The following is a 22,242-nucleotide window of genomic DNA, read 5'->3' as shown; positions in this document are numbered from 1 at the left end:
ATCTCCTAGCTTCCCCGCCATAGTCCGTATCTGAGTCTATGCCTAGGCTTTCAATAGCTTCTTCAGGCACCTTTTTTGTCTGGCTTTTCCCTAGGCTGTTTGCTAGTCTCTCTCTCCGGTATTTTCCCACTTCTTCCCGTTTCTTCCCTCCTAGGCTTCCTATCCGAGTCACGGCACCATTATGTCGCTCCCCCTCTTCATGGAGGAATGACACTAAACCCTGCCTAGGCTTCATATCCGAGTCACGGCACCATTATGTTGCTCCCCGTCTTCGTGGAGGAACGACACAGGACCCTGCGCTGTTCTTTCATCTGCTCGGCCCTCCCCGGGTTTGCTGCTGGTTCTTCCCGGGTTGGCTGCCGTCCCTTCCACCTCCGTGGAAGGGCAGTTCCCCCTGGCCACTTTCCCCACTTCCGCAGGGGAGCGGCACACTGCCGGCCGGCTCTCTCGGGGGCTGCCCAGGTGTTTCCTCAGATAGATGTTCCCCTTAGATGTTCCTGGTGCATGTTGTCTCTCTCCTCCTTTATAGTCCTCTTCCACCAATCCCAACTCTGCTACCCACACGCCGAGTATGCTGCTCTCCTCCAATCAGGAGCAGGATCAGCTCCTGGAGGTCATCACTCAAGTTGGCAAGAGGCAGCTGCGTAGAAGCTGTTTTCTCCTCTCCCAGCACCATATTGTGGGAGAGCAGAGGCATAGAATAAGTCTTAATTCCAGTAACTTAGTCTAGTCCGAGTTGCTCCCCACACTATGCCAGGCTCTGTCAAGGCGTGGGCAGGTAACAGGTCCCACACGTGACATCACTGCTGCTGCCCTGGCGCCCTCGGTCAGGCGAGAAAGGAAGACAGTTGAACAAATACAGGACGGGAGATGAGGGGAGCAGCATGGCACAGGAGCCCGTGATGCAGGGGCCTGGGGTCCTGGTGCACATGCCATTCAGAGAGGTCTTCTCCAAGCCCCTTCACCAAAAGCAACACACACACACTCAGTACAGGCCTGCGAGCAGAAGTGGAACACTATTAGCAAAGTGGCGTGGCAAAATCCCTTTATTGTCTACTCTAAATAAATATAAGCAATAGTCAGATTTTCCCCACTGTTGCTTAACATTTTTGAATTTTTATTTTGTTTTATTTGAAAGGTAGAGAGAGACACACACACTCACACAGAGATCCATTGGTTCACTTCCCAGATTCCCTCAACAGCTGGGATTGGACCAAGCTGAAGCCAAAGCACTGGAACTCAGTCCCAGTCTCCCATGCGAGTGGCAGAGCCCCGAGTACTTGAGCCATCACCTGTTGCCTTCCAGGGTGTGCATTAGCACAAAGCTGGATTTGGAAGCAGAGCCAGGACTCAAACCAGGCACTCAGATATATGATGTGACCACCCTAAGGAGGGTGGCTTAACTGCTGTGCCAGACATCTGCCCTCTCCACTGTTTTCTGACCCCTCCAATGCAGAGATTCTTTTCTTCACCACTGAACGATTTATAAGGTTTGAGCAGAGATGTGGAATGCTCCTATTTTTGGAGGGGTGAATACTGTGGACACGGTGGGCTGGCTACTCGACATTGCTTCTCTCCTTGACATTCATCGCTGATTTTCCTTCTCTGGCACTGGCAGAGGGGCTTCCTCCAGTTTCTAGCAAAGAAATGACAAGGTAGACAGCCTGCACATGGTTCCAGGACCTAACACGAACTGTGAGGATGAAGAGCGTGCTGTGTACTCCTGTCTTCATGTCGAGTTTACATTGGGTCCAGCCATGGCTTGCCATGCCATACTTTCCTAGCAACCATTTACTAAGCTCTCGTGTTCGTCAATAAAAGCGAATGCACTTGGAAATCAGAAGGCTTACAGGTAAACGGTTACCATAACACAAAACAAACATGCTACTTGCTTTTTAAAGGTTGTCCAAGAATCCCTGGGACTTGCACAGATTTTAATTTACTTACTAATTCACATGGTAACAGTTAACTTGAACACTCTGTGCTCATGGTACTAAGTACTTCCCAACTCTCTGAGGACAGACACAATTAGTATCTGCATGTTATAGATGAAGGAGACGAGGCACAGAGAGGAAATAACTCAGACTGTCTTGTGCAGCTACTGAGAGACTGGAGTTGAATGCTGATTCCTGTGCATAGCATAAAGTCACTGGCTTGCTGCCTCTCATGCAATATATTCACTCCACCCTCAGTCTACAGCACCTGCATCTTTATTAATGCATTACATAGTATCAGGTAAGATTCCTCTATTTCAGTTAGGTCTCACAAACTAAAACAAGACCTGATTCACCTGCCTTGGTCCAAAGCCCAATTCTCTTGGTCCTCTTAAGTTTGACTCCAACGCCACACTGTTTTTTTCCAAGCAGTGCCATTTTCCCCACGGCTAACACGTGTGCTGCTGCTTAGGTCGCCACACTCTAGACGATGGTGGAAAATGGAGCAGTGACGACTGCAGCAGCCAGAGTGTGAAGGACCTCACACATCATGTTAGGACAATACGGATTCCACCCTGAGCCCATGGGGAGCCCGTGCAGGGTGGCACTCAGTTAACTGCCACGTGGACAGTGGCTTGACGGGGGAGGAAAACTGAAGGCCAGGGTGACAGGATGCTGATACAGCTCTGTGGCTGAGAGAGTGCTGGTCTGAGCCAGGGTGAATAGAGAGCAAGGCATGGAACCGATTGCTGTGCTGTGGGGTCATGGGAGAAGAAGAAATTGATGATAACAGCTGGTTTTTAGTTTTTAGCCTAGGTAACAAGGAAGTTCTACTCACAGACATAGAGAACAAGGAGTGGGGAGAACAGATTGAATGAGGAGGGACTATCATTTCAGATTTCAGCTTGTTGACTTGAGGGCCAATAGCCAACGTGTGAGTTTGAGGTTAGGGAGGGAGACCCTGGATAGATACAAATGTAGAAGCTGTCAACACACAGATGGCCATTTGTGCTCCTGCAGGTGTGTTGGGACAGAAGAAATTCCAGGGTGGAACTGTGAGGAAAACCAACATTTACAAATGGGCAGAGGAAGGGGGTCCTACAAAGGGTACACGGGCAGAGAGTGGGAAGCAAAGCCCAAGAGGCACACTGTGGGAAGTCGGGGCAGAGAATGCTTCTAGGAGGGTGTGGGGAACAGGGTCAAATGGCAGGGAGCCCTGAGGTGGCAGGAAGACTAGGCAGGGCAGTTGACGCTAGTGACACCACAGGTGATCAGCTGAGGGCAGCTTAGGTGGAGCAGTGGAGGCCAGAGTTCACCCGTGATTCACAGGTGTGAGCAACTGGTGAGCACAACCCATTTGTATTAAGATACGTGGCTCTACAAAGGAGGCAAGAGGACACTTAGGAGCTATGCAGGCAGATGGAGTTAACTACATCTGTAGCTACCTCCACACCCTTTTCCCTTTCAGAGTGGGGAGTCTTGGGCTCTTCAACTCCAACTTCTGAAGGGAAGGAGTGAGTGGCAAGGAGAATAAAAGACGAGAGGATGTCCGCAGCGAAGGAGATCCGTGGCCAGCTGCTGGAGATAGTCACCCTGATAGAAGAAGGAATTCGCCCTCTGCTAAGCCAGATGAGGAGCAGGCATGGGGGGCAAGGTGAGTTCATGGGGCAATGGTTCCTGCCTGGCTTTTCTGTTTTTCAGAGAAGTAGGAGAGGTTCTGTGCTGCTCATGGAGGGGTGGGGGATGAGGGCAGGTGGGAGTTGGCTGGGGGCTCAGGGGGGCCGAGTTGGTGGGGCCAGGGTTCATGAAGGACAGAACAGAACTGCAGCTGGATCCTGGGGTGAATGAGGAAAGAAACTGGCAAAGGAAACCAGAGGAGAATTGGAGTATTGGGGATCAGGCGTGGCTGGTTTCAGGTCCATAGTGGGTCCTTCATCCCGAGGACTTTTCTCTGCCAGGGTGTGGGCACAGGGAAGGTGCACAGTTGGGTTCGATTCTTAAGGTCTTTAATGTCTGAGGATCTATGGTAGCTGCAGAGGAACACACACTAACACCTGTGTTTTACTTATTGTTTAATCAACTTTACAAGCCTACTTAGGCAAAAACTGTCTAAATATTTAGTCACTATTTATATAACCAATCAATCAAGACCTATATATTTTACAAGGCAAACACTGATTGCAAACTTAATCAAATCTTCCGAAATACTTCAGTAGAATCGTCTGTCCCATGTCAGCTTCTCTAAAAGCTTCAAGCATTTTGGTAAAATGCACGCATTAATGCAAGGACTATAGAATGTATGACACCTATACCTAAGGCCATTATAAACATGGATTTGTAGACCCAAGAGATGAACACATCTCGGTGCAGATCAATTTTTGAATTGGTATATCCAAAAGGAAAACACTACTTCAGGGCACATAAAGCTTTGGATTATTAATCAGTGAATTCCTGGCTGGGAATCTGGGAATTAGTTCCGTTTCTAGAGTGATGAAAACCCAAGCTGGTATTTATCCTCTGTATCATAGGGATTTTTCAAGTCTGCACATTTTCCATGCATTTAGTGTATTGTACTGGTGCTTCTTTATGTGATGTCATCTCTAAGTCTGATGACTATGATATGCAAAGGTCTCAGACATATACATGTCCTAATTCCTAGAACTTGTGAGAGTGTTAGTATGTCCAAAGGAACTATACATAATCCAGGTAACGGGGAGATTATCTTGGATTAACTTGGTGGGCCCCATCTAACCACATGAATTCTTAACTCAGAGAATGTCTCACCAAAGTCAGAGAAATGTGACTTCAGAGGGCAGGAGGGAAGGCCTGAGAGACTGGTAGCTTTGGAGTGACTTGGCCCACTGGTGTCAGCTGCAGGATGGAGTGAGCTAGAGACCTCAGTGCTACAACCATAAGGAACTAAACTTAAACGAGTTTGGAAGTGGATTCTTAGCCTCCAACTCTGCCTACACCTTGCTTTTGACCTTGTGACACCCTGAACAGGGAACCCAGTCGTGCTCTGCTGGACTTTTGATCTTTAGAAGCTGTGAGATAATAATTAGGTGTTGTTTTAAGTCACCAAATTTGTGGGAATTTGCTACACAGCAAATGAAACGTAATAGAGTAACTTGCCTATCATTATTTACAAACTGATCTGTCCTGTTTGCATTTTGAAAAATGTGTAGCTGTCATTCCCAACATCTAATCTCCCTTTCTTCCTTATAAGACTCTTGCATCTTAGCTGCATAGACAATGGCTGCCTGCATAAAAGACGGTGTTTCCTAGCCTTTTCCTGAATTGGTATGGCCAGATGTGATTAAAGTGTAGCCAATATCATGCCATCAGAAATGCTGGGTCCAACTTTGAGAAAGCTTTAAAGGAAAGAGGTGTGCTCTTTCTTCTTTCCTCCTTTCTGTTGCCTGTTGGGCTGATGTAATAGCTGGAGCTGAAGGAGCCATCTTGGGTCACGAGTTGGCATGTGAAAGCTGGTAGAACAGCAAAGGGGGAGACTGGGCTTTGTTGATCATAAAACTGCCATCTATTCCTGGACTCTCTGCAGACTCTTGTATGTGAGACAGAAATAACCTCCTCTCTTGCTTAAACTATTCTTCCTAGTCACAAACTATGGCCCAATGGTGAAAGAAAAAGTTATTTCTTTTTAACATCACAAATTCACATTAGTGTTTCCCATTTAACTCATATATTACTAAATACCTTTTTGATTTGGCTATAATACAGTTTCACCTTTGTTTTCCACACAGCATACCTGCTTGTATCCCATAACCCTTGATTCAAACTGTAATCACACCTTCTCTCTCCAGTGATCTTATACTGTCTCATTGACTGCCACTCTGTTACTTTAGAGATAGATTCATCTATGATGGACCAGTGGGATAAGAAAGAGAGGGTGTGGGAGAGAGAGACAGAGATAAAGAGAGAGAGGAGAGAGAGAGATTGATTTTGATGCTGGTAGCAAAGTGGTTGATCTCATGAATCACGAGATCCCAGGAAGCTTATAGGGAGGATAAGCATGGATGAGGAGAAAGAAAAGAGACGTGGAGAAAGATTGAAACAGGTCCAGTGAAGGTGGGCGAGAGAGAGCTGGCAGGAAAGAGGTGGCACTCAGAGTTGGAGTGACTGAAGTTCAGGCTTCAAAGATGGAGACATTCTAGGAGGTGGCCCAGCAAGGGGATGCAGGGTCACTGATAAGTTCCATGGCACACAGATGACCTGCTACCCCCACCTTTAACTCCATACACCTGCTGTTGGCCAGAGCAAACACACACACCCAAGTCTCAGGCAAAGAGATGAGGGACAGTCCATCTGGGAATTAGTACAGATGGATGGCCGGGATCTCTGCCCACTGGCTGCCCCAACAGACATGCAGAACGTGTGCCATGTTCATGCTACATGTATGCCCCCTTCGTGCCTCACCAGTCACAGGCTCCGGCTGCTTTGTGGGTCTCCCCCACTTCTGCTTGCCTCTGAGTCTCCCGCCCTAGCGCATACTCTGGCTCAGCTTCTGATGGTGCTGGCCGAGATCGCAGTGCTGGCACTCCTCACAGGAAGGAGTCAGGGCTGCTCCATCTGGGCCCCTGTGGGGGCCTGTCAGGCTCACCTGTACCACCTGTCTCTGAATAGCACTCAGCAGGAAGTTGGGGTGCGGGAACAGGAGGAACAGAGACTGCAAAGCAGTGCAGGTCTCCCTTTTTGCCAAACACGGCCCAGCTCCTGGGGCTGCAGGCAGGAAGGGCTGCAGAGGGAGGTGGGGAGAGCCACTGGGGGCTGGGTGGGTGCGTGACAAGTGCCAGGTCTGGAGATGCCCCAGCACCATCTTAACCTTGGGTGTTTGGCACACAGTCCCATGCAGGGAGGTGGAATACGGAGCAGCCTGAGGGAGGCTCCTGCCCCAAAGATGCTGTTTCTGGGGCAGGGGAGGGCAGAAGGCAGTGGGCCAGGGGTTGGAAGAGTGGGCTTTCAGAGTGGGAAGATGAGGAAGCCAGAGAAGCTTGAGTATTTCCAGCCACCCAGCAGGTTCCCCCGACGCAGGCGCAGGGACACCCGGTCCCCAGGGTCCAGGGGCAGCAGCACAGAGCTGGTAGCTGCCTCCCGGGTCACATCAGGGTCGTTGGCAAAGGCTGAGATGACAGGCCATGTGTTCAGCATCAGGCTCACCTGGGGAGGGGAGCTCCGTTAGCACCCATACTCCAGCCTTAGCTCAGAAGCCCACTCTCCCAAGGGCTTCCTCTCGGGAAGTTGGGGCTTGATGGATTCTCCTGGGAGGGCTGAGAGATGGCCAGTGCTGGACACCAGGCAACCTCTACTCTCTTCTAGGCGGGCCCTTTCTCCCTTTGCTCCTGGCTTCAGGCCAGAGTCAATGGGGGCAGGGGAGGGGTCTGCCCAGAGGTCTTGGGTACCACCGATGCCCTCTCCCTCCCCTCCAGAGCTAGGGGTGGGGCCCAGCATTCAGATCACCTGCACAGTCTGGCGGTTGTACACCTTCACCACATGGAACCGGAAGCTGTAGACTCCTCGGACAGGGGCCACAAAGGAGCCCGAGGCCCGGTCAAAGCCACCGCCCTCATTTACCAGGACCTGGGGGAAGCAGACCCTGCTGAGTGGGGCTCTGGGACAGTGAGGGAGGCAAAGGAGGGGTAACAAGTAGGAGTGAGAGGAAGGTACAGATTCCAAAGCAACAGTGTCGAGGGGCGAGGAGGGGGTGTGTAAGGCAGGGAAGGGAGGAACTAGGGGCTGTTAGCATTCAAGGCACAGCAAAGCGGGCTTGGCCAGTTGATTCCAGGTCTTTGCTGGGTCTTTCCAGATCCTCAGGACAGGGTTAGGGGATTACCTGGTCAAAGTAGATGGCCCCAGTGGTGCCATTTCCAGTCTCCCCAGCTGGCTCGTGGTGGTGGCTCCGGACCGCAGCGAATGCCACTCGTCCAGGGGGTGCCTCTCCCAGGGCTGCACCTCCAGGCCCCCCTGCTGCAGCTCGGCCAGGCTCACAGACCACCAGGCATTCCCCCTCCAGCAGAACAGGCTCAGAACCCTCCTGGGCCCACACGGCCCCCAGGACCAGAAGCACTAGGGCCAAGCACAGCCTGGATCTGTGCAGGGCACCTGGGAGCTGGTGTCGCTTTCCTCTTGACATAGCTGAGTGGTTCTGCCACCCCTAAGCCCCCTGTCTCCTACCCCTTCCTGCTCCTTTCTGCTCCCACTCTGCCCTCTCTCCAGGTCTCACCACCACCTGGCCTTGGTACCTCCCTCCCATACTGCTCTATGTCCCACGCGCTGTCCTGCCTCCCACTCTGCTACTCCTGCTGTCACTGCAGTCCCCTCCTCCTTGGCAAAGCATAAAGTGACAGCAGTTGGGCCCTGGGAGGGAGAGGAGGGACGATGCCAGGGCGGGAGGCCTGCAGCCAACCCGGAGCTCCAAGGCAGCCCCTCTGGAGAGGTCAGCAGGAGGCTGGACCCGGGCGGTGGAGAGCAGGGTGGAAGCTCCTCCAGCCCCCACCCCCACTCCTCCTAACCCCTCCTCTCTTCAACATCCCCCACGGCGGCATCTTTCCATTTATCTTTTCCAAAACCACGGCTGTTTTTGGTGGCAAAGCACTTGGGCCAAGAGCGTCACTATCTGGTGACCTTGGATCAGTCACTTTCCCTCTCTGGTTTAACACAGCCTCAAGGACCAGCTTTCCACCAGGGGTTCCTTCTTCCCGAGAAACAACTGCGCAGAGCGTGGCGGGAACCCCAGGAACCCCGATAGGCCGGGGAGCGAACCGGTCGGCGGGCGCGGGCGGATCCCCGAGGGCGTGGGGGGTGGGGCGGGGGGCGGGAGCGCTCAGTCCGGCCGCGGGCCAGGCCCGCTGCAGGCCCAGCCCCGGGAGGAGCCGCGCTGACTCCGCCCCAGGCCAGGAAGTGACTGAAAAAAACAATTTTGAGATGTGGCGGAGAGAGGTCCCCGTTGGGTGAGCAGCCCGGGAAGGCCCGCCCAGATTCCGGCCCCCTGCCCTTGTCCCCTGGGCTGGGGGCGCGGGCGCAGCCGGGGGCCCGGAGGGCACCGAGAGGCGCCAGCGGCACCCGAGGCCGAAGCAGGCGGCCGAGGAGGTAGGTGCCCGGGAGCACGGAGCCGGGGGCCGGGGCGGGGAGCGCGGCCGCAGAGGCTGTGGGCGGGTCGGGCCCAGCCCCTGGGCCCCCGGCGGGGCGCGTGGCGCGACGGAGGGGGCCGCGGAGGCTGGGGGAGGGGCGGTGGCGGGGCGCGGGGGGCGTGGCCGAAGCCTTGGAAGTGGCCAGCCCGGGGCCCGGAGGGCAGCGGGCTTCATTTTTAAGAAGCCACTTGGGCCCCGGAGGAGAACCAGCCCCCGGCCCGCCGGAGCGCCTCCCTCCCTGCTCGGGGTCGCTTAGGCAGCTGGGTCCGGGTGACGTCCCCTAGGAGAGGACGCTGCCGTTGCCTCCCTGTCCGGGAGATGGACTCCTGCTACCTCCTGGGGCTGTTTACCGAAGTCGTGACTAATGCGCGACCTGTTGATGGTTGGTGCGGGCGAGGGGACGGTGAGACTCTGAGCCGCCTTCTCCCCTTCCAGGGCCGGGCGCAGCAGCCATGCCCACCTGGGGGGCTGGTGCCCAGTCCCCTGACCGCTTTGCGGTGTCTGCGGCGGCAGAGGACCGGGTGCGGGAGCAGCAGCTCTGCGTGGAACGCATCTTCGGCGTGGGGATGAGCGTCCTCCCTAAGGACTGTCCCGAGAACCCTCACATCTGGCTGCAGCTTGAGGGCCCCAAGGAGAACGTGAGCCGAGCCAAGGTGACGCCTCCTCTCCGCGGGTCGCTCCAGGGCCCCGGGCTCCTTCCCCGGTGGAGGAGGGGCCTGGGGAGGTGCCTACAGCCTCGGTGCACCTGGGCTTTGCAGGACTCCCCGCCTCTGTTTGTAGTTTTGGTTTCGTTTCTGCCGGGGGCAGTCCAGGTTCTGTCATGACTTGGGAATGAGTCACTGTGTGCCCTCTGGGATGGTAGAGAGAACGCAGCTGACCTAGTGGGGCCCCCACCAGGGAATTCACTGCGGGGTGGAGGTGTGGCCTCATGGCTTCCTCTGGAGTCAGGCTGGAGTTTTAGCCTCAGTTTCTTGATCTGTAAGATGGGGATAATAGCAGTGTCCCTCTGGATAACTCCAGGCTTCACACCAGGAGCTCAGGGGAGAGTCTTGGCCTGAAGTCATTGAGGATTCTAGCAGCCTCTTCTGTCTGGCCTTTCCCACAGGAGTACCTGAAGGGGCTGTGTAGCCCGGAGTTGCAGGAGGAAATCCACTACCCACCTCAACTGCACTGCATCTTCCTGGGAGCCCGGGGCCTCTTCCTGGACTGCCTGGCCTGGAGCACCTGTGCCCACCTAGTGCCTCGGGCGCCTGGCTTGCTGGTGGTCGGTGGCCTGACTGAAGCCTTTGTCATGGCTCAGAGCCGGGTGGAGGAGCTAGTGGAGAGGCTGAGCTGCGACTTCCGGCCCGGGCTTTCGCCCGGAGCTGGAGTGACAAGCAACTTCTCCGCCCTGCTGCAGTCCTGGCCGGATGACCACAGGGCCGCCCTGCTGCAGCTGCCCCTGGCTGTCCAGGAGGAGCTGTTGAGTCTGGTGCAGGAGGTGTCCAGGGGGCGTGGGCTGCAGGTGCCCCCGTCCTGGGAGGGGAACCCCAGGGAGCTCAGAGCTCCCCCAGGGGAAGCCAGAGGCTCCCTAGACATGGGGTCTATGGGGCAAGGAGATTGCAGGATGGCAAGGGAAGAGGGTCATGCTATGCTGAAGGAGGTGGGCAGACTGGGTGGTCCCAGGGAGATGGAGTTGAGGTGGAAGGAGCTGCCTGGGGGAGAGGCCTGGGAGAGAGAAGTAGCTTTCAGGACACAGACAGCAGGTGGAAGGACCGGGGAGGAGGGACCCCTGAAAGGCAAGGCCCCGGGGAAGGAGGGAGTGCCCCAGGAGAGAGGAGGGCTCAGCGTCCAAGGTGAGCCTCCTGGTGCCCACGGCCCCTGTCAACGGGCGGCGCAACGGGGAGCCTCCCTCCTCCAGCGGCTCCACAACGGGAGCGCCTCGCCTCCAAGAGTGCCTAGCCCTCCACCCGCCCCTGAGCCCCGCTGGCACTGTGGGGACCGGGGCGACCGCGGCGACCGGGGCGACCGGGCAGACAAGCCGCAGGCTGGGGCTCGGGGCCGGGGCTCCCCGTGGAAGCGAGGTGCCCGAGGTGGCAACTTGGTGACCGGCACGCAGCGTTTCCAGGAGGCCTTGCAGGATCCCTTCAACCTGTGCCTGGCCAACGTGCCTGGCCAGCCAGGCCTCCGCCACATTGTCATCGATGGCAGCAACGTGGCCATGGTGTGAGTATGGGGGGAAGGGCGAGGGTCCTGGGGAGGGGATTGAGGCAGGCCTCTCTGCCCGCCTTGGGGACACAGGCTGAGGGTGTCCAGAGCACTGACCCTTCCCGCTGCAGGCATGGGCTCCAGCACCACTTCTCCAGCCGGGGCATTGCCATTGCCGTGCAGTACTTCTGGGACCGTGGTCACCGGGACATAACCGTCTTTGTGCCTCAGTGGCGCTTCAGTAGGGATTCCAAGGTCAGAGGTGAGTGCGGCCCCGGCCACCCGCGTCCTGGCGTGGGCTCTGTCCGCGCCTTGAGCTGCCTGTGTATTCCTCTCTTTCTGTAGAGAGTCACTTCCTGCAAAAGTTGTACTCCCTCAGCCTGCTCTCGCTCACCCCTTCGCGAGTCATGGATGGCAAGAGGATCTCCTCCTACGATGACAGGTACTTGCTCCCCTCCTGGGGTTCAGGGAGCCCACCGGAGACTGAGGGTGGGAGAGCAGCTCCCCACTGGGGGGCCTCCAAGCCTGTGTTGTGGGGAAGGGGCCAGCTGTTCCTCCATGTGAGATGAGATGCCCTGTGTGCTCTTGACTGGGAGGACTTGCCCTGCATAGAGTGTAGACAGGTAGGTTTCCTGGTCACCACTCATTCTTCATTCTCATCAAGCTAAATGACACCTCGTGCTTTTATGGTGGTGGTCTGTCCAGATAATGCTGGTTTGATGGAAAGGTGGGAAGACTGGTGACATGAATGGCTGACAGGTGCCTTCTTATAACCCGATTTCCAAACCTGAGGGGAAGCTCCCCCAGCATTCTGACAAAAACCAGAGTATGCAGTCAAAGGAACAAGTACAATGCAGAAATGCAGTAGGACTGTGCAGTATATGGTGAGGCAGAAGGAGCTCTGCCTTGGATGGGAAGATCTGAATTTGAGCCCCAAATTGCACTACTCCGGCTTTGACTACGGTCTTATCTCTTAGTGGATTAACCAGCCTCCTTGTCTCAGGTCCTCCTCATCCATTCACCCTCTGTGAATAGCAAATGAAAATGAGGCCTGGAATTGCCTCATTCAGGGTGCTAGACAACAGCACAGCGATGTTCCCTCTGGACTTTTTTGTTTCTTAAAGATTTAATTATTTGGGCCGGCACCGCGGCTCACTAGGCTAATCCTCCGCCTTGCGGCGCTGGCACACCGGGTTCTAGTCCTGGTCGGGGCGCCGGATTCTGTCCCGGTTGCCTCTCTTCCAGGCCAGCTCTCTGCTGTGGCCCGGGAGTGCAGTGGAGGATGGCCCAAGTGCTTGGGCCCTGCACCCCATGGGAGACCAGGAGAAGTACCTGGCTCCTGCCATCGGATCAGCGCGGTTCGCCGGCTGCAGCGCGCTGGCCGCGGCGGCCATTGGAGGGTGAACCAAGGGCAAAGGAAGACCTTTCTCTCTGTCTCTCTCTCTTCCTGTCCACTCTGCCTGTCAAAAAAAAAATTAAAAAAAAAAATTATTTATTTGAAAGGTAGAGCTAGAAAGAGAGAAAGAAAGGTCTTTCACCTGCTGGTTCACTCCCCAAATGGCTGCAACACATAGAGCTTGGCCAGTCTGAAGCCAGGAGCCAGGAGCTTCTTCTGGGTCTCCCATGTGGGTACAGGGGTCCAAGGACTTGGGCCATCCTCCACTGCTTTCCCAGGTGCATTAGCAGAGAACTGGATTGGCAGTGAATCAGCTGGGACTCGAACCTATGCCTGTGTGCATTGCAAGGCAGAGGCTTTACTTGTTATGCCACAGCATTAGCCCCATTTCCTCTTAACTTTGTATGGACTCAGTTAAGTGTGGTGGAGGTTGTTATTCCTATTGTACAAGCAGAAACAGAAGACAGAGTGGTCAGCTGTTCTGAGAAAGGAGAAATAGACACTGAGGCTGCTTGATGATTTAAACAAAAAATACACCCTGGACACAGTGTGCATACATGCTGTGGAACCTGGGCAGATTTGAAAAGCTAATTAGCCAATTAAAATTTTTTATAGCAACTTTATTCTTTAGGATATTATTTAGTTTTAAAACATTGGCTTCCAGGCCGGCGCCGCGGCTCACTAGGCTAATCCTCCGCCTAGCGGCGCCGGCACACCGGGTTCTAGTCCCGGTCGGGGCGCCGGATTCTGTCCCGGTTGCCCCTCTTCCAGTCCAGCCCTCTGCTGTGGCCAGGGAGTGCAGTGGAGGATGGCCCAGGTGCTTGGGCCCTGCACCCCATGGGAGACCAGGAAAAGCACCTGGCTCCTGGCTCCTGCCATCGGATCAGCGCGGTGTGCCGGCCGCAGCGCGCTGGCCGCGGCGGCCATTGGAGGGTGAACCAACGGCAAGGGAAGACCTTTCTCTCTCTGTCTCTCTCTCTCACTGTCCACTCTGCCTGTCTAAAAATAAAAAAAAAAAAAAAAAAAAAAATAAAAAAAAGAAAATAAAACATTGGCTTCCAAGCCATTGTGATTTTGTGCTTTGACTTTTCAAACATTTGCCTTGTAGTCCTTCACAGTGGCATTCAGCTGAATGCTTACATTTCACAGGTTATCCAGTGTGTGGAACCTTCTTTCCACACTAGCAATGAAACAGAAGATGGAGTTGGTTTTAGCGAATTTTATTTAAAATTAAAAATTTTTTTGATTGTTTTAGTGAATTTTTTAAAGGCATGTGTCTGGGCAGTTGTGTAGGATGTGGTGGGCAGAAGATACAATATGAGTTGGGAGTTTGCCTAGTGACAGTGAAATTGGAGTGCAGGTGTAGGCCTACTGAAACAAACTCAGTTTCCCAGACAGAAACTGAAAACCAGAACCTGGCACACCTAATCCTGGTTTTAAGGATTGGGTGTACTACATTGTCTTTCTTTTTCTTTTTAAAGATTTATTCATTTATTTGAAAGAGTTACATAGAGAGAGAAGGAGAGGCAGAGAGAGAGGGAGAGAGAGAAAGAGAGGTCTTCCATTTGCTGGTTCACACCCCAATTGGCTGCAATGACTCTCCGGAGCTGTGCCAATCCGGAGCCAGGAGCTTCTTCTGGGTCTCCCACGCAGGTGCAGGGGCCCAAGCACTTGGGCCATCTTCCACTGCTTTCCCAGGCCAGAGCAGAGAGAGCTGGATTGGAAGAGGAGCAGCCAGGACTTGAACTGGCGCCCATATGGGAAGCCGGCAAAACAGGTGGTGGCTTTACCCACTACGCCATAGCGTTGGCCCCCACACTGTCTTTCACATAGTGCTGCCTGCTTAGTGCTGGGTGTTAAGATCTGACTCTTGACTTCACAGGGCCAAAGAAACTAAATCAAACACTTCTGAATGCAGAGGAAAGGGAGCCCCCTTCTGGCTGGGGTTTTGTGGGGCGGGAGAGGTTTTGAGTTTTCTGTTGACTGAAGGATGTGGGACGGGCTGATCTCTCGGTATCTAAACGAGTTAAAAGACCACCATTCACCACCCCCTGATTCCGTGCAATCAGAATTACTGAAGTGGGGCCCAGGCATCTATTTCTGGAAAGTTCCCTGCTGATTCTGTTCATCAGCAAGGTTTGGGAAGCGCCTTCCACGTGGAGGAAATCATTTGAGAAGTGGCAGCCAGTCTGGTACAGGGCATGTTGGGAGAGCAGGGTGCCATCTGATCACTGACTGGGGCAGGAATTGGGAGTGCATTAGGTGGTACTGAGAGAGAAGGCAGAAGGGGTGGCTTGGATCTGGGTTTTTTGGGGGCTTTAGATGCTGGGCTTGGGCATGTGGGTTTTATTTGGTAGATAAAGAGCAAGTGTGGGAGAGTTGTGGCAGAGAAAGTGCCTGCTTGCTTGGGGAAGCAGGAGAGACTGGGGGGTGGTGAACGGAAGGAGGCTTCACGTATCACAGTCACAGCATGTGAACCGGTAAGGCGGTAATGGTGGGACTGCCAAAGAAAGGGGCCGAGTGGAGGCTTCCCAGAGAACACACTGGATCAGTTGGGCGATGGGTGCAGTGGGCTGCAACGCAGAGCCAGGTCCACCGTCCCTTACTAACGCGGCACAGAGTGCTGGGGAAGGGGTTGCCCGGAGCCCATGGGGGCTACTGGGAGACCTCCTTAGATCCCTCTTCGTTCCCTCTCTAACCCTGGCATCTGCATCCGGTTACCCGTAGCTGGATCAAGGCGAGGAGGGGTGCAGGTCTCCGTCACCCCACAGTGGGTCTTGCGAGTCAGAAGGGCTGGTTGGGTTGGCACTTTGGGGCGTCCCAGAACGGTTGCCGTGGCTTTTGAGACAGGTTCATGGTGAAGCTGGCTGAGGAGACCGACGGCATCATTGTGTCCAATGACCAGTTCCGGGACCTGGCGGAGGAGTCCGACAAGTGGATGGCAATCATCAGAGAGCGGTGAGGGAGCCCTCCTTTGAGGATAGGGCACGGACTCAGACTTTTCTCTAAAGCCAGCTCTGCTCTGGCCACCGGGTGAGAACTCTGGAAGTTGCCTTGAGGAGTGGTAGCCAGCAGCTTCTGGTGGTGGTGGACTTAGCTGCCTGGGCAGTGGGCTGGAGCCGTTCCGTGACAATGCATTCTCTTTCCCCCACCTAGCCTGTTGCCCTTCACCTTCGTGGGGAACCTCTTCATGGTCCCCGATGACCCGCTGGGGCGAAACGGGCCCACCTTGGATGAGTTCCTGAAGAAGCCAGCCAGGTAATGCCCAGCCTTCCTGCAGGAAGCCTCTAGCCCTGGCCCGCCCTCTGGGGGCCTGGAGGTTGGGCGAAGGCACGACTTCAGTTGGGGCCAGCTTCATTCTGCAGTAGTTTGTCTTGGCAGTGGCCTTTGCTGGCTTCCTGGAGACCCTGGGTGGGAGGGAGACCCCTGCTTCATGTTTCCCCTGACCAGTGGGAGTTACTTGGGAGATAGTTGCTTGTAAGGATAGGCAGAAGTACTCAGCCTGCCCTCTGCTAGACCACTGAGAAGGTGATCAATTTAGGCGAACCAGAGAGTAAGGCAGAGTTCACCTTCTTGGTTCCAAAGAATGTTCTGTCTCCCTCTAGAAGTGGGTTGATACTGCCGCCTAGTGGTCTTCTTGGGGAACTTCAGGCTTGCTCCCCAGACCAGGAATAGGCAGGGCAAGTGAGAAGGGCAGATGGGCCAACGCGGACGTTCCCTCTGGATTGCTCATAAACTCTTCTTTTTCTGCTTCCTCCCAGGACACAGGGGTCTTCTAAGGCGCAGCATCCTCCCAAGGGCGTCGCAGGACACAATAATAAGCAACAGGGAAAAGAAGAGGAACAAGGCAGCAGCGGCATTCGGAAGACCCGGGAGACGGAGCGGCTCCGACGCCAGCTGCTGGAGGTGTTTCTGGGTCAGGACCACAAGGTGGACTTCATCCTGCAGCGGGAGCCGTACTGCCGGGACATCAACCAACTGTCTGAGGCCCTGCTCAGTCTCAACTTCTGAGCCTCCCCTGTCCGAGTGGCTGCTGCCCCGCCAGCTCTCACTTCCCCCAACCCCCAGCTCCACCTCCTTCCGTGAGAGACCCACCGCTGCTCAGACTGACCAAGACTCATTCTGAGTTGGTTGCTTGGGCATTCGGTGCAGGGAATGCTCTTGCCTGGGGCACATCCGGGACAGGTGCATAGAGTGTCCAGGTCTCACCTTGTGTCGGCACCTCAGCCAGCGCTCAAGAAATTCTGCTCAGCCTTAACTTCTCAGCTTTGCCTTAGCACAGGGTTTCTGTAGAGAGCTGGGGCTGCTGGAAAGGGTAAGTCCTCCAGACACAGCCCAGGCTGTTAGGGCAGAGACTGTGGTGGGCGGGAGGTAGCAAGGAAGCAGAACCTTGTTTCCTCCCGGCTGCGGCTCTGCATGGCCAGAGAGGGCAGGCTTTCCAGGTCTCGCTGGGCTCCTGGCTGTTGGCTGGTCTCGGGAGGGCTATGGGGTCCCCTGGGTTAGGGTGCAGGGAGCTGGTGAAGAAGGCAGAGGGAGACCTGGCCTCTGGTCTCAGCTGTGCATGTCTGTGACTGTGACTGAGCTGCTTGGCCTTCACTTCTGCCTATGAGTCAGGTGGAAGGTGACCATTGGGAGGAGACATGGGAACAGAGGAAAGCTCCTCAGAGGAGAGTACTCGGACCAAGTCTCAGGTGTGTCTGCCTGTGGCCGCACAGGCTCCCTAACCAAACCTCACTTTCAGAGATACGTGGGCCTCTGTCGCTAGGGCCTATGCCCTAGATTTTAATACTGCATCCTCAGTAATATGCCCTACAATGGCTGCGTCCCTTTGGGGCAACCTCCAAAATCCATATTTACAAAATAGGTAAATTAGGGGTGACTGTTTGCATTACCAGAATACTCTCAGGGTTCCTATAATGGCAGCTCTCCTGTTGCATTCAAATGTTTGTTTACACATGAACAGATGTGTCAGAGTCCCTGGTTAGATGCACTTGCTGAAGTGTGAGAACACTTGGCAAACTGATGAAACCAGGCTCTGCCACGACAATGTCAATGTCACCTGGCCCTAACATTTTCTCTACAGCAGACGGACAAAGCAAGGCACACTTCTGCTTTGTGTGTAAGGGATAGGAGGGCTCACAGAGGTTGTATCTAGATGGACCAGCAACCTGGGATATGGAAACTAAAGAATTAAGAGTTGGAAGGTAGCTCACCAGCCGGCAGACCAAGTCTGCCTTTGTAATCAAGACAGGCTCTTGCCACCTGATTCCTATCCATGGTTGCCCTGAGTCCAGCCTGAAATCCCGGGCTGGGGAATTTTCTACCTCCCAAGGTAGCACGTCTCCTGTATAGGTAGTACTAACCAGTAGTCCTTTAATGCAGCCTAAAATATGCTTTTCCATTACTCCTATTTTTGAGACCAATTGTTCCCCTAAGGAACGATACAAGCTGGTCAGTTTCCTAGTGTGCAAGGCCAGATAAAGAAGGCCAGGTGCCCTGACCCCGGGTTACACCTGGGCATTGCAGCGAGTCCCTGGACAACATCCTTTCCGGGTTCTGACTTCTGCCTTCCTCTGAGTGGCACTGGGAGCTGGATGTTGCGGGAGGAGCTGAATGAGGAGGGGGAGGGTCCCTGGGTCCTACCGTCTTCACCCTGCCCTGTTGATTTACACTGGACCATATTAACCGGGGGTGGGGGCAGGTGTGCTGTAGACAAGACCAGGTGCGCTGGAGGCAACAGCTATCCAGACCACCCACGATCCTTAGGAAGAGTTTGGTTGATATGGTCTGGAACTGGGTGCGGGGATGGGCAAGTACTTTTGGTTATGTTATAGCAGATATCACAATCATAGGTAGATAAAAAGAGTCCTAGATGAATACTTGGGATTTTTTTTCCCCCCAGAAGGTTAAGCTTATAGTTCATTATTGGTTTCTTGCCCTTTTTACTTTGAATGATACTGGATATACAATAGGCCAGAAATATCTTCCCTTTTATGCTAAGGGCCCGGGTTGACTGAGTGGCTGCAACCAGATACGACATGCCTTAAGCTTCTTGCATGCAGAGATATTGCTTTTTTTCTGCTGCAGCTTGATAAACTGGGACCAACGTGTGACTGCTTTATTAATTCACTGCCATTTGATGACACAGACTGAAGGCTGACACAACTGGGTCTTGCCTTTCCTCTGCTGGCATCCTAATGAGAATCTGTGAACAGGTGTGCAGGGTGACAATAGAACTCACTGGAAATGGGTCATCCTTTCTCTTGTCTTCGAGTTGCTCCCTTTTTCATACTCTCATGCCCTAAATTTGTAACCAGCTCTTTTGGCAGCAGAGGGACCAAGAAAGAAAGGGTGAGAGGTGTCACCTGTTGGAACTTTCAAAATTCCATGTAGGGGAGAGTCATCTAGGATGACATTCCTTGAAGTAAATTCCAGGAGAGACCTTGACCAGAGATGAGTCGATGCTGGTGAGATCATTTATCTTTATTGCCAAAACCACAGAGCATTCTAGCATATAGAACTGGGCCGGCAGTGGGGCATGGGGACAAACCAAACATGGGAATTTTACTAGGAGTTGAAGGGGGTAAGGGACAGTCTCTTAGTTACACAAGATGGAACAATGGCAAAGGAAGGGGAACAGGAGTCCCTAAAATCCAGACGGTTTCAGATCTCAAGTAGAGGAGTACTGGGTCTGTAGCATACTGAGCCCAGGTGGATTATGTAACCAGGAAACCTTTGTTCAGGGACAGGTCCTCCAGCCCCTGCCATGAGCCCTCCCACTTAGGCTACGACTTCCTTCAAGGCAGCCCCGAGCTCTGGGAAGGAATACTGGTAGCCAGCAGCCAGTGTCCGCCGTGGGACCACCTTCTGACCCTCCAGTAGCATAATGGCACGTTCTCGCCCAAAGATAGCTTGCACCACAATACTGGGGAGAGGGATGAAGGCTGGGCGGCCCAGGGCAGTGCCCAAGGCCTGGGCAAACTCCGCATTGGTCGTGGTAGAGGCTGGGGCTACTCCATTCAGGATTCCCTGCACGTGGTCTGCTTCCAGGGCATAGGCCACAATTCCTGCCAGGTCCCCAATGTGTATCCAGGGGAAGAACTGATGGCCTGAGCCAATGGGGCCCCCCAGGCCCAGGCGGAAGGGCAGCAGCATGTGGCCGATGGCGCCACCACCACGGCCCAGCACAACTCCTGGAGCAGGCAAGAGATGGTGAGGAGGCCCCTCAGCCTCGAAGGAGCGCTACTGCTTCCCCCTGAGTCTGTTTCCCTGTCCTCACTCCCCGGGTGGATTCAGCTCTAACAGTTGAAGGGTGTAGCTCTTTGGGACTCCCCCCCCCCCCCCCCATCTGCAGGCTGGCCAGAAGTGCTGGCGTTTTCTCTGTAACTTCAACCCCCTGGCTCCACCGTTCCCCCAGAGGAGCAATCCCAGCCTCGTCTGATACCCAGACCCCTGCTTCTCACCAGAGCGCACCACCACCTGGCGTGTAGAGTTTCCAGGAAGCCTGGCTGCAGCTTCCCACTTGGCTACGAGCTTGGAGAAAAAGTCAAAATCCCCTCCTGGGCTGTCCTCGTCATACTCTGCAGTCTGGCTGGGCCGGTAGTAAGCTGTTGGTGGAATAGCACTAGTTTGTCCTGGGTGCCCTGGCTCCCCTTGGTCTCGCCCTCTTTGGCCCTTAGATCTCCCCATGGGAGGACAGAGCCGTGGCCATGTCCCCCTGCGCTTCCCCATGACCTGACCTGTTTCTGTCCTGGGGGGATTCTTACTTGCTTTTGGTTGCAGAGCTAAGCTGAAAGCTGCTAGGGTGTAAGAGTTAGAACCTTGGGGATGCGGTACTGCCTCGGTTTAGTCTCAGCTCCACCATTTAGTAACTGTGACTTTAAGCAAGATACTTAATCTCTCTGTATGGAATTTTTTTTTTTTTTGGCATTTTAAAAATGGGAATAATAGTAACTACCTCATAGGGATGTTGTGAGGAATAAAAGATGCAATACATATAACACACTAAGAATAGTGGCTGGTATGTAAGTTACAATTGTTTGCAATGGTTTGGTCCCAAATGTGACACACAACAATCAAGAACTGTTTCTAAAAATACTGGTGTGAGAAGCAAGGGATGTGAGATTCGGGGGGCTTTTCCCTGGCACTGGGAGCGGTGCCACCACTCCTTCCTCTGACGGTCTCCATTTCGCATTGCAAGTACACATGATACGCATCAAAGGTGGAGCAAGTTTCTGTGCCTGCAGACAGCTGGCGAAGGGCCGGAGCTGCCTCTCAGTCTGCAGGCCCCTTCCTGCCAACATAAGGGGGTGGTGTTTGGGGGCATACCTACACCTGTGACTAAGACCCAGGCCTGGGGGCGCTGTGGGGCCTCGCTGATGGCTTTAGCCAGTATCTTCGTGGTCTCCAGGCGGCTGCTGAGAACCTCTTCCTGGAAGGCTTCGTTCCACCTGCAGGAGAAACAAGGGAGATGAAAAGCTACTGAATACCAGTACATGCACAGAGCCCAACCCGTCTTCCTCGGGCCGCCGCAGACCCATTACTAGTGAAAGCCTGCGCTGTGGCTTAAGAGCAAGGGTCTGCGTCCCGTAGAGGAAAAGGCCTATCTGTGCTGGGCACGCTGGGTTACATGTAGGCCTATCTGTGCTGGGCACGCTGGGTTACATGTGGGGACCCAAGTCAACCGGCCCGTTGGGAGCAGGTGCAGGGGGGCGTGGGGGCGTGGGGGTGAGGGATCTGGCTACATCCACAGCTCACGGGTTCTTCTCAGAGTCGGCCCCTTCTCCCCCTTTGCTCTGAAGGACATCTGCTTCAGCGCCTGCGCTGACCTTCGGAGAGGGTTGAGGATGTTCGCTCCGGCCAGGTTGACCACGGCGTCGCAGCTGGGCAGCCCCGACTGGGCGAGCGCATCCTGTCGGGGAAAGCACACAGTGCCCCCGGCCCCGCCCCGCCGACCTCGGCCCGCCGCCCCGGCTCCCAGGGCACCGACATACCCAGGTGATCCGGCCGGGACCCCGCTGTCGGGAGACCAGCGTCACTTCGTGGCCCCGGGCTCTTAGCAGCTGGAATAGGGCTGTCCCGATGAAGCCCGTCCCGCCACCTGATCGGAAAATGCGAACAGTGTACTCTCCGCCCCGCTGGTGGCCCCGACCTCGGGCGCCAGCCAACTGGACCGTTCCCTTCCTCCCCTCGCCCTCCCCGCGGGGCCCGGCTGGCAGAGGTCATGGGGCCGAGGGGAGATTCGGCTCCTCGGGCCAGGGGGCAAAGGTCGGATTGCCAGAGCGCGAGACATTGCTCTGTCGGCAACGACCCCGAGCCCCCGATCTCTGGCTAAACTTGCTGCCCGCCCCCCTCAGCTCTCCCTCACCCACGAGCACTCGCATAGCGACCTCGACCTAGTGCGCCTGCGCAAGGTTTAAAGCGTACGGGGTTTGTCTCTCTGACGGCGGCCAAGACAGCTTTGCGCATGCGTATTTCGGGGAGCGCGGTCCATTTAAGCGGACCTCTCGAGATTGGGCGTGGCTCTTCCCGGTGACCCGGAAGAACTTCTAAAGATAAGTTGTGTCTGTCATTGGAAGGT

General features: G+C 54.7%; 3 protein-coding genes and 1 long non-coding RNA gene across 11 annotated transcripts in view; 2 read left to right on the top strand and 2 right to left on the bottom strand.

Moving 5' to 3' along the window:
• Positions 1 to 499: 499 nt before the first annotated feature.
• On the bottom strand, positions 500 to 8,705 carry CBLN3 (cerebellin 3 precursor). 2 transcript variants are annotated; one of them, XM_089309375.1, is made up of 3 exons: positions 7,783 to 8,705; positions 7,410 to 7,529; positions 500 to 1,636 (listed from the first exon to the last, which is right to left on the bottom strand). In XM_089309375.1, exons 1-3 carry the CDS (start codon positions 8,080 to 8,082, stop codon positions 1,586 to 1,588), a joined length of 471 nt encoding a protein of 156 aa, XP_089165501.1. In that variant the 5' UTR covers positions 8,083 to 8,705; the 3' UTR covers positions 500 to 1,585. The 2 variants fall into 2 exon arrangements, with proteins under 2 accessions (XP_089165501.1, XP_002717968.1); XM_002717922.6 differs by having other exon boundaries at positions 513 to 7,109.
• A 156-nt stretch (positions 8,706 to 8,861) lies between these two features.
• On the top strand, positions 8,862 to 20,666 carry KHNYN (KH and NYN domain containing). The gene is made up of 8 exons (XM_070053813.2): positions 8,862 to 9,038; positions 9,515 to 9,732; positions 10,185 to 11,284; positions 11,398 to 11,528; positions 11,612 to 11,708; positions 15,513 to 15,620; positions 15,819 to 15,920; positions 16,424 to 20,666. The coding sequence occupies exons 2-8, from the start codon at positions 9,532 to 9,534 to the stop codon at positions 16,671 to 16,673; spliced, it is 1,989 nt and encodes a 662-aa protein (XP_069909914.1). The 5' UTR covers positions 8,862 to 9,038; positions 9,515 to 9,531; the 3' UTR covers positions 16,674 to 20,666.
• Positions 19,128 to 22,178, bottom strand: SDR39U1 (short chain dehydrogenase/reductase family 39U member 1). Of its 3 annotated transcripts, none has more exons than XM_070053814.2 (6): positions 22,089 to 22,178; positions 21,656 to 21,762; positions 21,491 to 21,573; positions 20,991 to 21,112; positions 20,126 to 20,269; positions 19,128 to 19,855 (listed from the first exon to the last, which is right to left on the bottom strand). In XM_070053814.2, exons 1-6 carry the CDS (start codon positions 22,153 to 22,155, stop codon positions 19,443 to 19,445), a joined length of 936 nt encoding a protein of 311 aa, XP_069909915.1. In that variant the 5' UTR covers positions 22,156 to 22,178; the 3' UTR covers positions 19,128 to 19,442. The 3 variants fall into 3 exon arrangements, with proteins under 3 accessions (XP_069909915.1, XP_089165500.1, XP_002718155.1); XM_089309374.1 differs by having other exon boundaries at positions 22,034 to 22,159; XM_002718109.6 differs by having other exon boundaries at positions 22,030 to 22,147.
• LOC149123023 (uncharacterized) overlaps positions 22,120 to 22,242 on the top strand; it is a 53,380-nt gene continuing 53,257 nt past the window's right edge. For 3 of the 5 annotated variants that reach the window (XR_016217481.1, XR_016217477.1, XR_016217476.1), the window contains exon 1: positions 22,120 to 22,240. This is a non-coding gene — a long non-coding RNA (uncharacterized LOC149123023). The remainder of the gene's footprint in view (positions 22,241 to 22,242) is intronic. The other 2 variants (XR_016217480.1, XR_016217478.1) reach the window with 1 other exon arrangement.

The sequence above is a fragment of the Oryctolagus cuniculus genome, chromosome 12, assembly GCF_051225735.1.
Source record: "Oryctolagus cuniculus isolate XC-2025 breed Fujian yellow rabbit chromosome 12, ASM5122573v1, whole genome shotgun sequence".
Classification (NCBI taxonomy): Eukaryota; Metazoa; Chordata; class Mammalia; order Lagomorpha; family Leporidae; genus Oryctolagus; species Oryctolagus cuniculus.
This window is presented reverse-complemented; position numbering and strand designations above follow the sequence as displayed.

What these genes read in the sequence shown, in the direction of transcription:
- CBLN3 (XM_002717922.6), bottom strand. Translation starts at nt 8,082, where the DNA reads ATGTCAAGAGGAAAGCGACACCAGCTCCCAGGTGCCCTGCACAGATCC. An exon ending in GGGCCATCTACTTTGACCAG is followed by an intron (nt 7,530 to 7,782) that starts GTAATCCCCTAA and finishes TGCTTCCCCCAG; the next exon opens with GTCCTGGTAAATGAGGGCGG. An exon ending in ACAACCGCCAGACTGTGCAG is followed by an intron (nt 7,110 to 7,409) that starts GTGATCTGAATG and finishes TCCCCTCCCCAG; the next exon opens with GTGAGCCTGATGCTGAACAC.
- KHNYN (XM_070053813.2), top strand. Translation starts at nt 9,532, where the DNA reads ATGCCCACCTGGGGGGCTGGTGCCCAGTCCCCTGACCGCTTTGCGGTG. An exon ending in GGCAGCAACGTGGCCATGGT is followed by an intron (nt 11,285 to 11,397) that starts GTGAGTATGGGG and finishes TTCCCGCTGCAG; the next exon opens with GCATGGGCTCCAGCACCACT. An exon ending in ATGGCAATCATCAGAGAGCG is followed by an intron (nt 15,621 to 15,818) that starts GTGAGGGAGCCC and finishes TCCCCCACCTAG; the next exon opens with CCTGTTGCCCTTCACCTTCG.
- SDR39U1 (XM_089309374.1), bottom strand. Translation starts at nt 22,130, where the DNA reads ATGCGCAAAGCTGTCTTGGCCGCCGTCAGAGAGACAAACCCCGTACGC. An exon ending in AGGTCGCTATGCGAGTGCTC is followed by an intron (nt 21,763 to 22,033) that starts GTGGGTGAGGGA and finishes TTTTCCGATCAG; the next exon opens with GTGGCGGGACGGGCTTCATC. An exon ending in GGTCTTAGTCACAGGTGTAG is followed by an intron (nt 20,270 to 20,990) that starts GTATGCCCCCAA and finishes TTCCACCAACAG; the next exon opens with CTTACTACCGGCCCAGCCAG.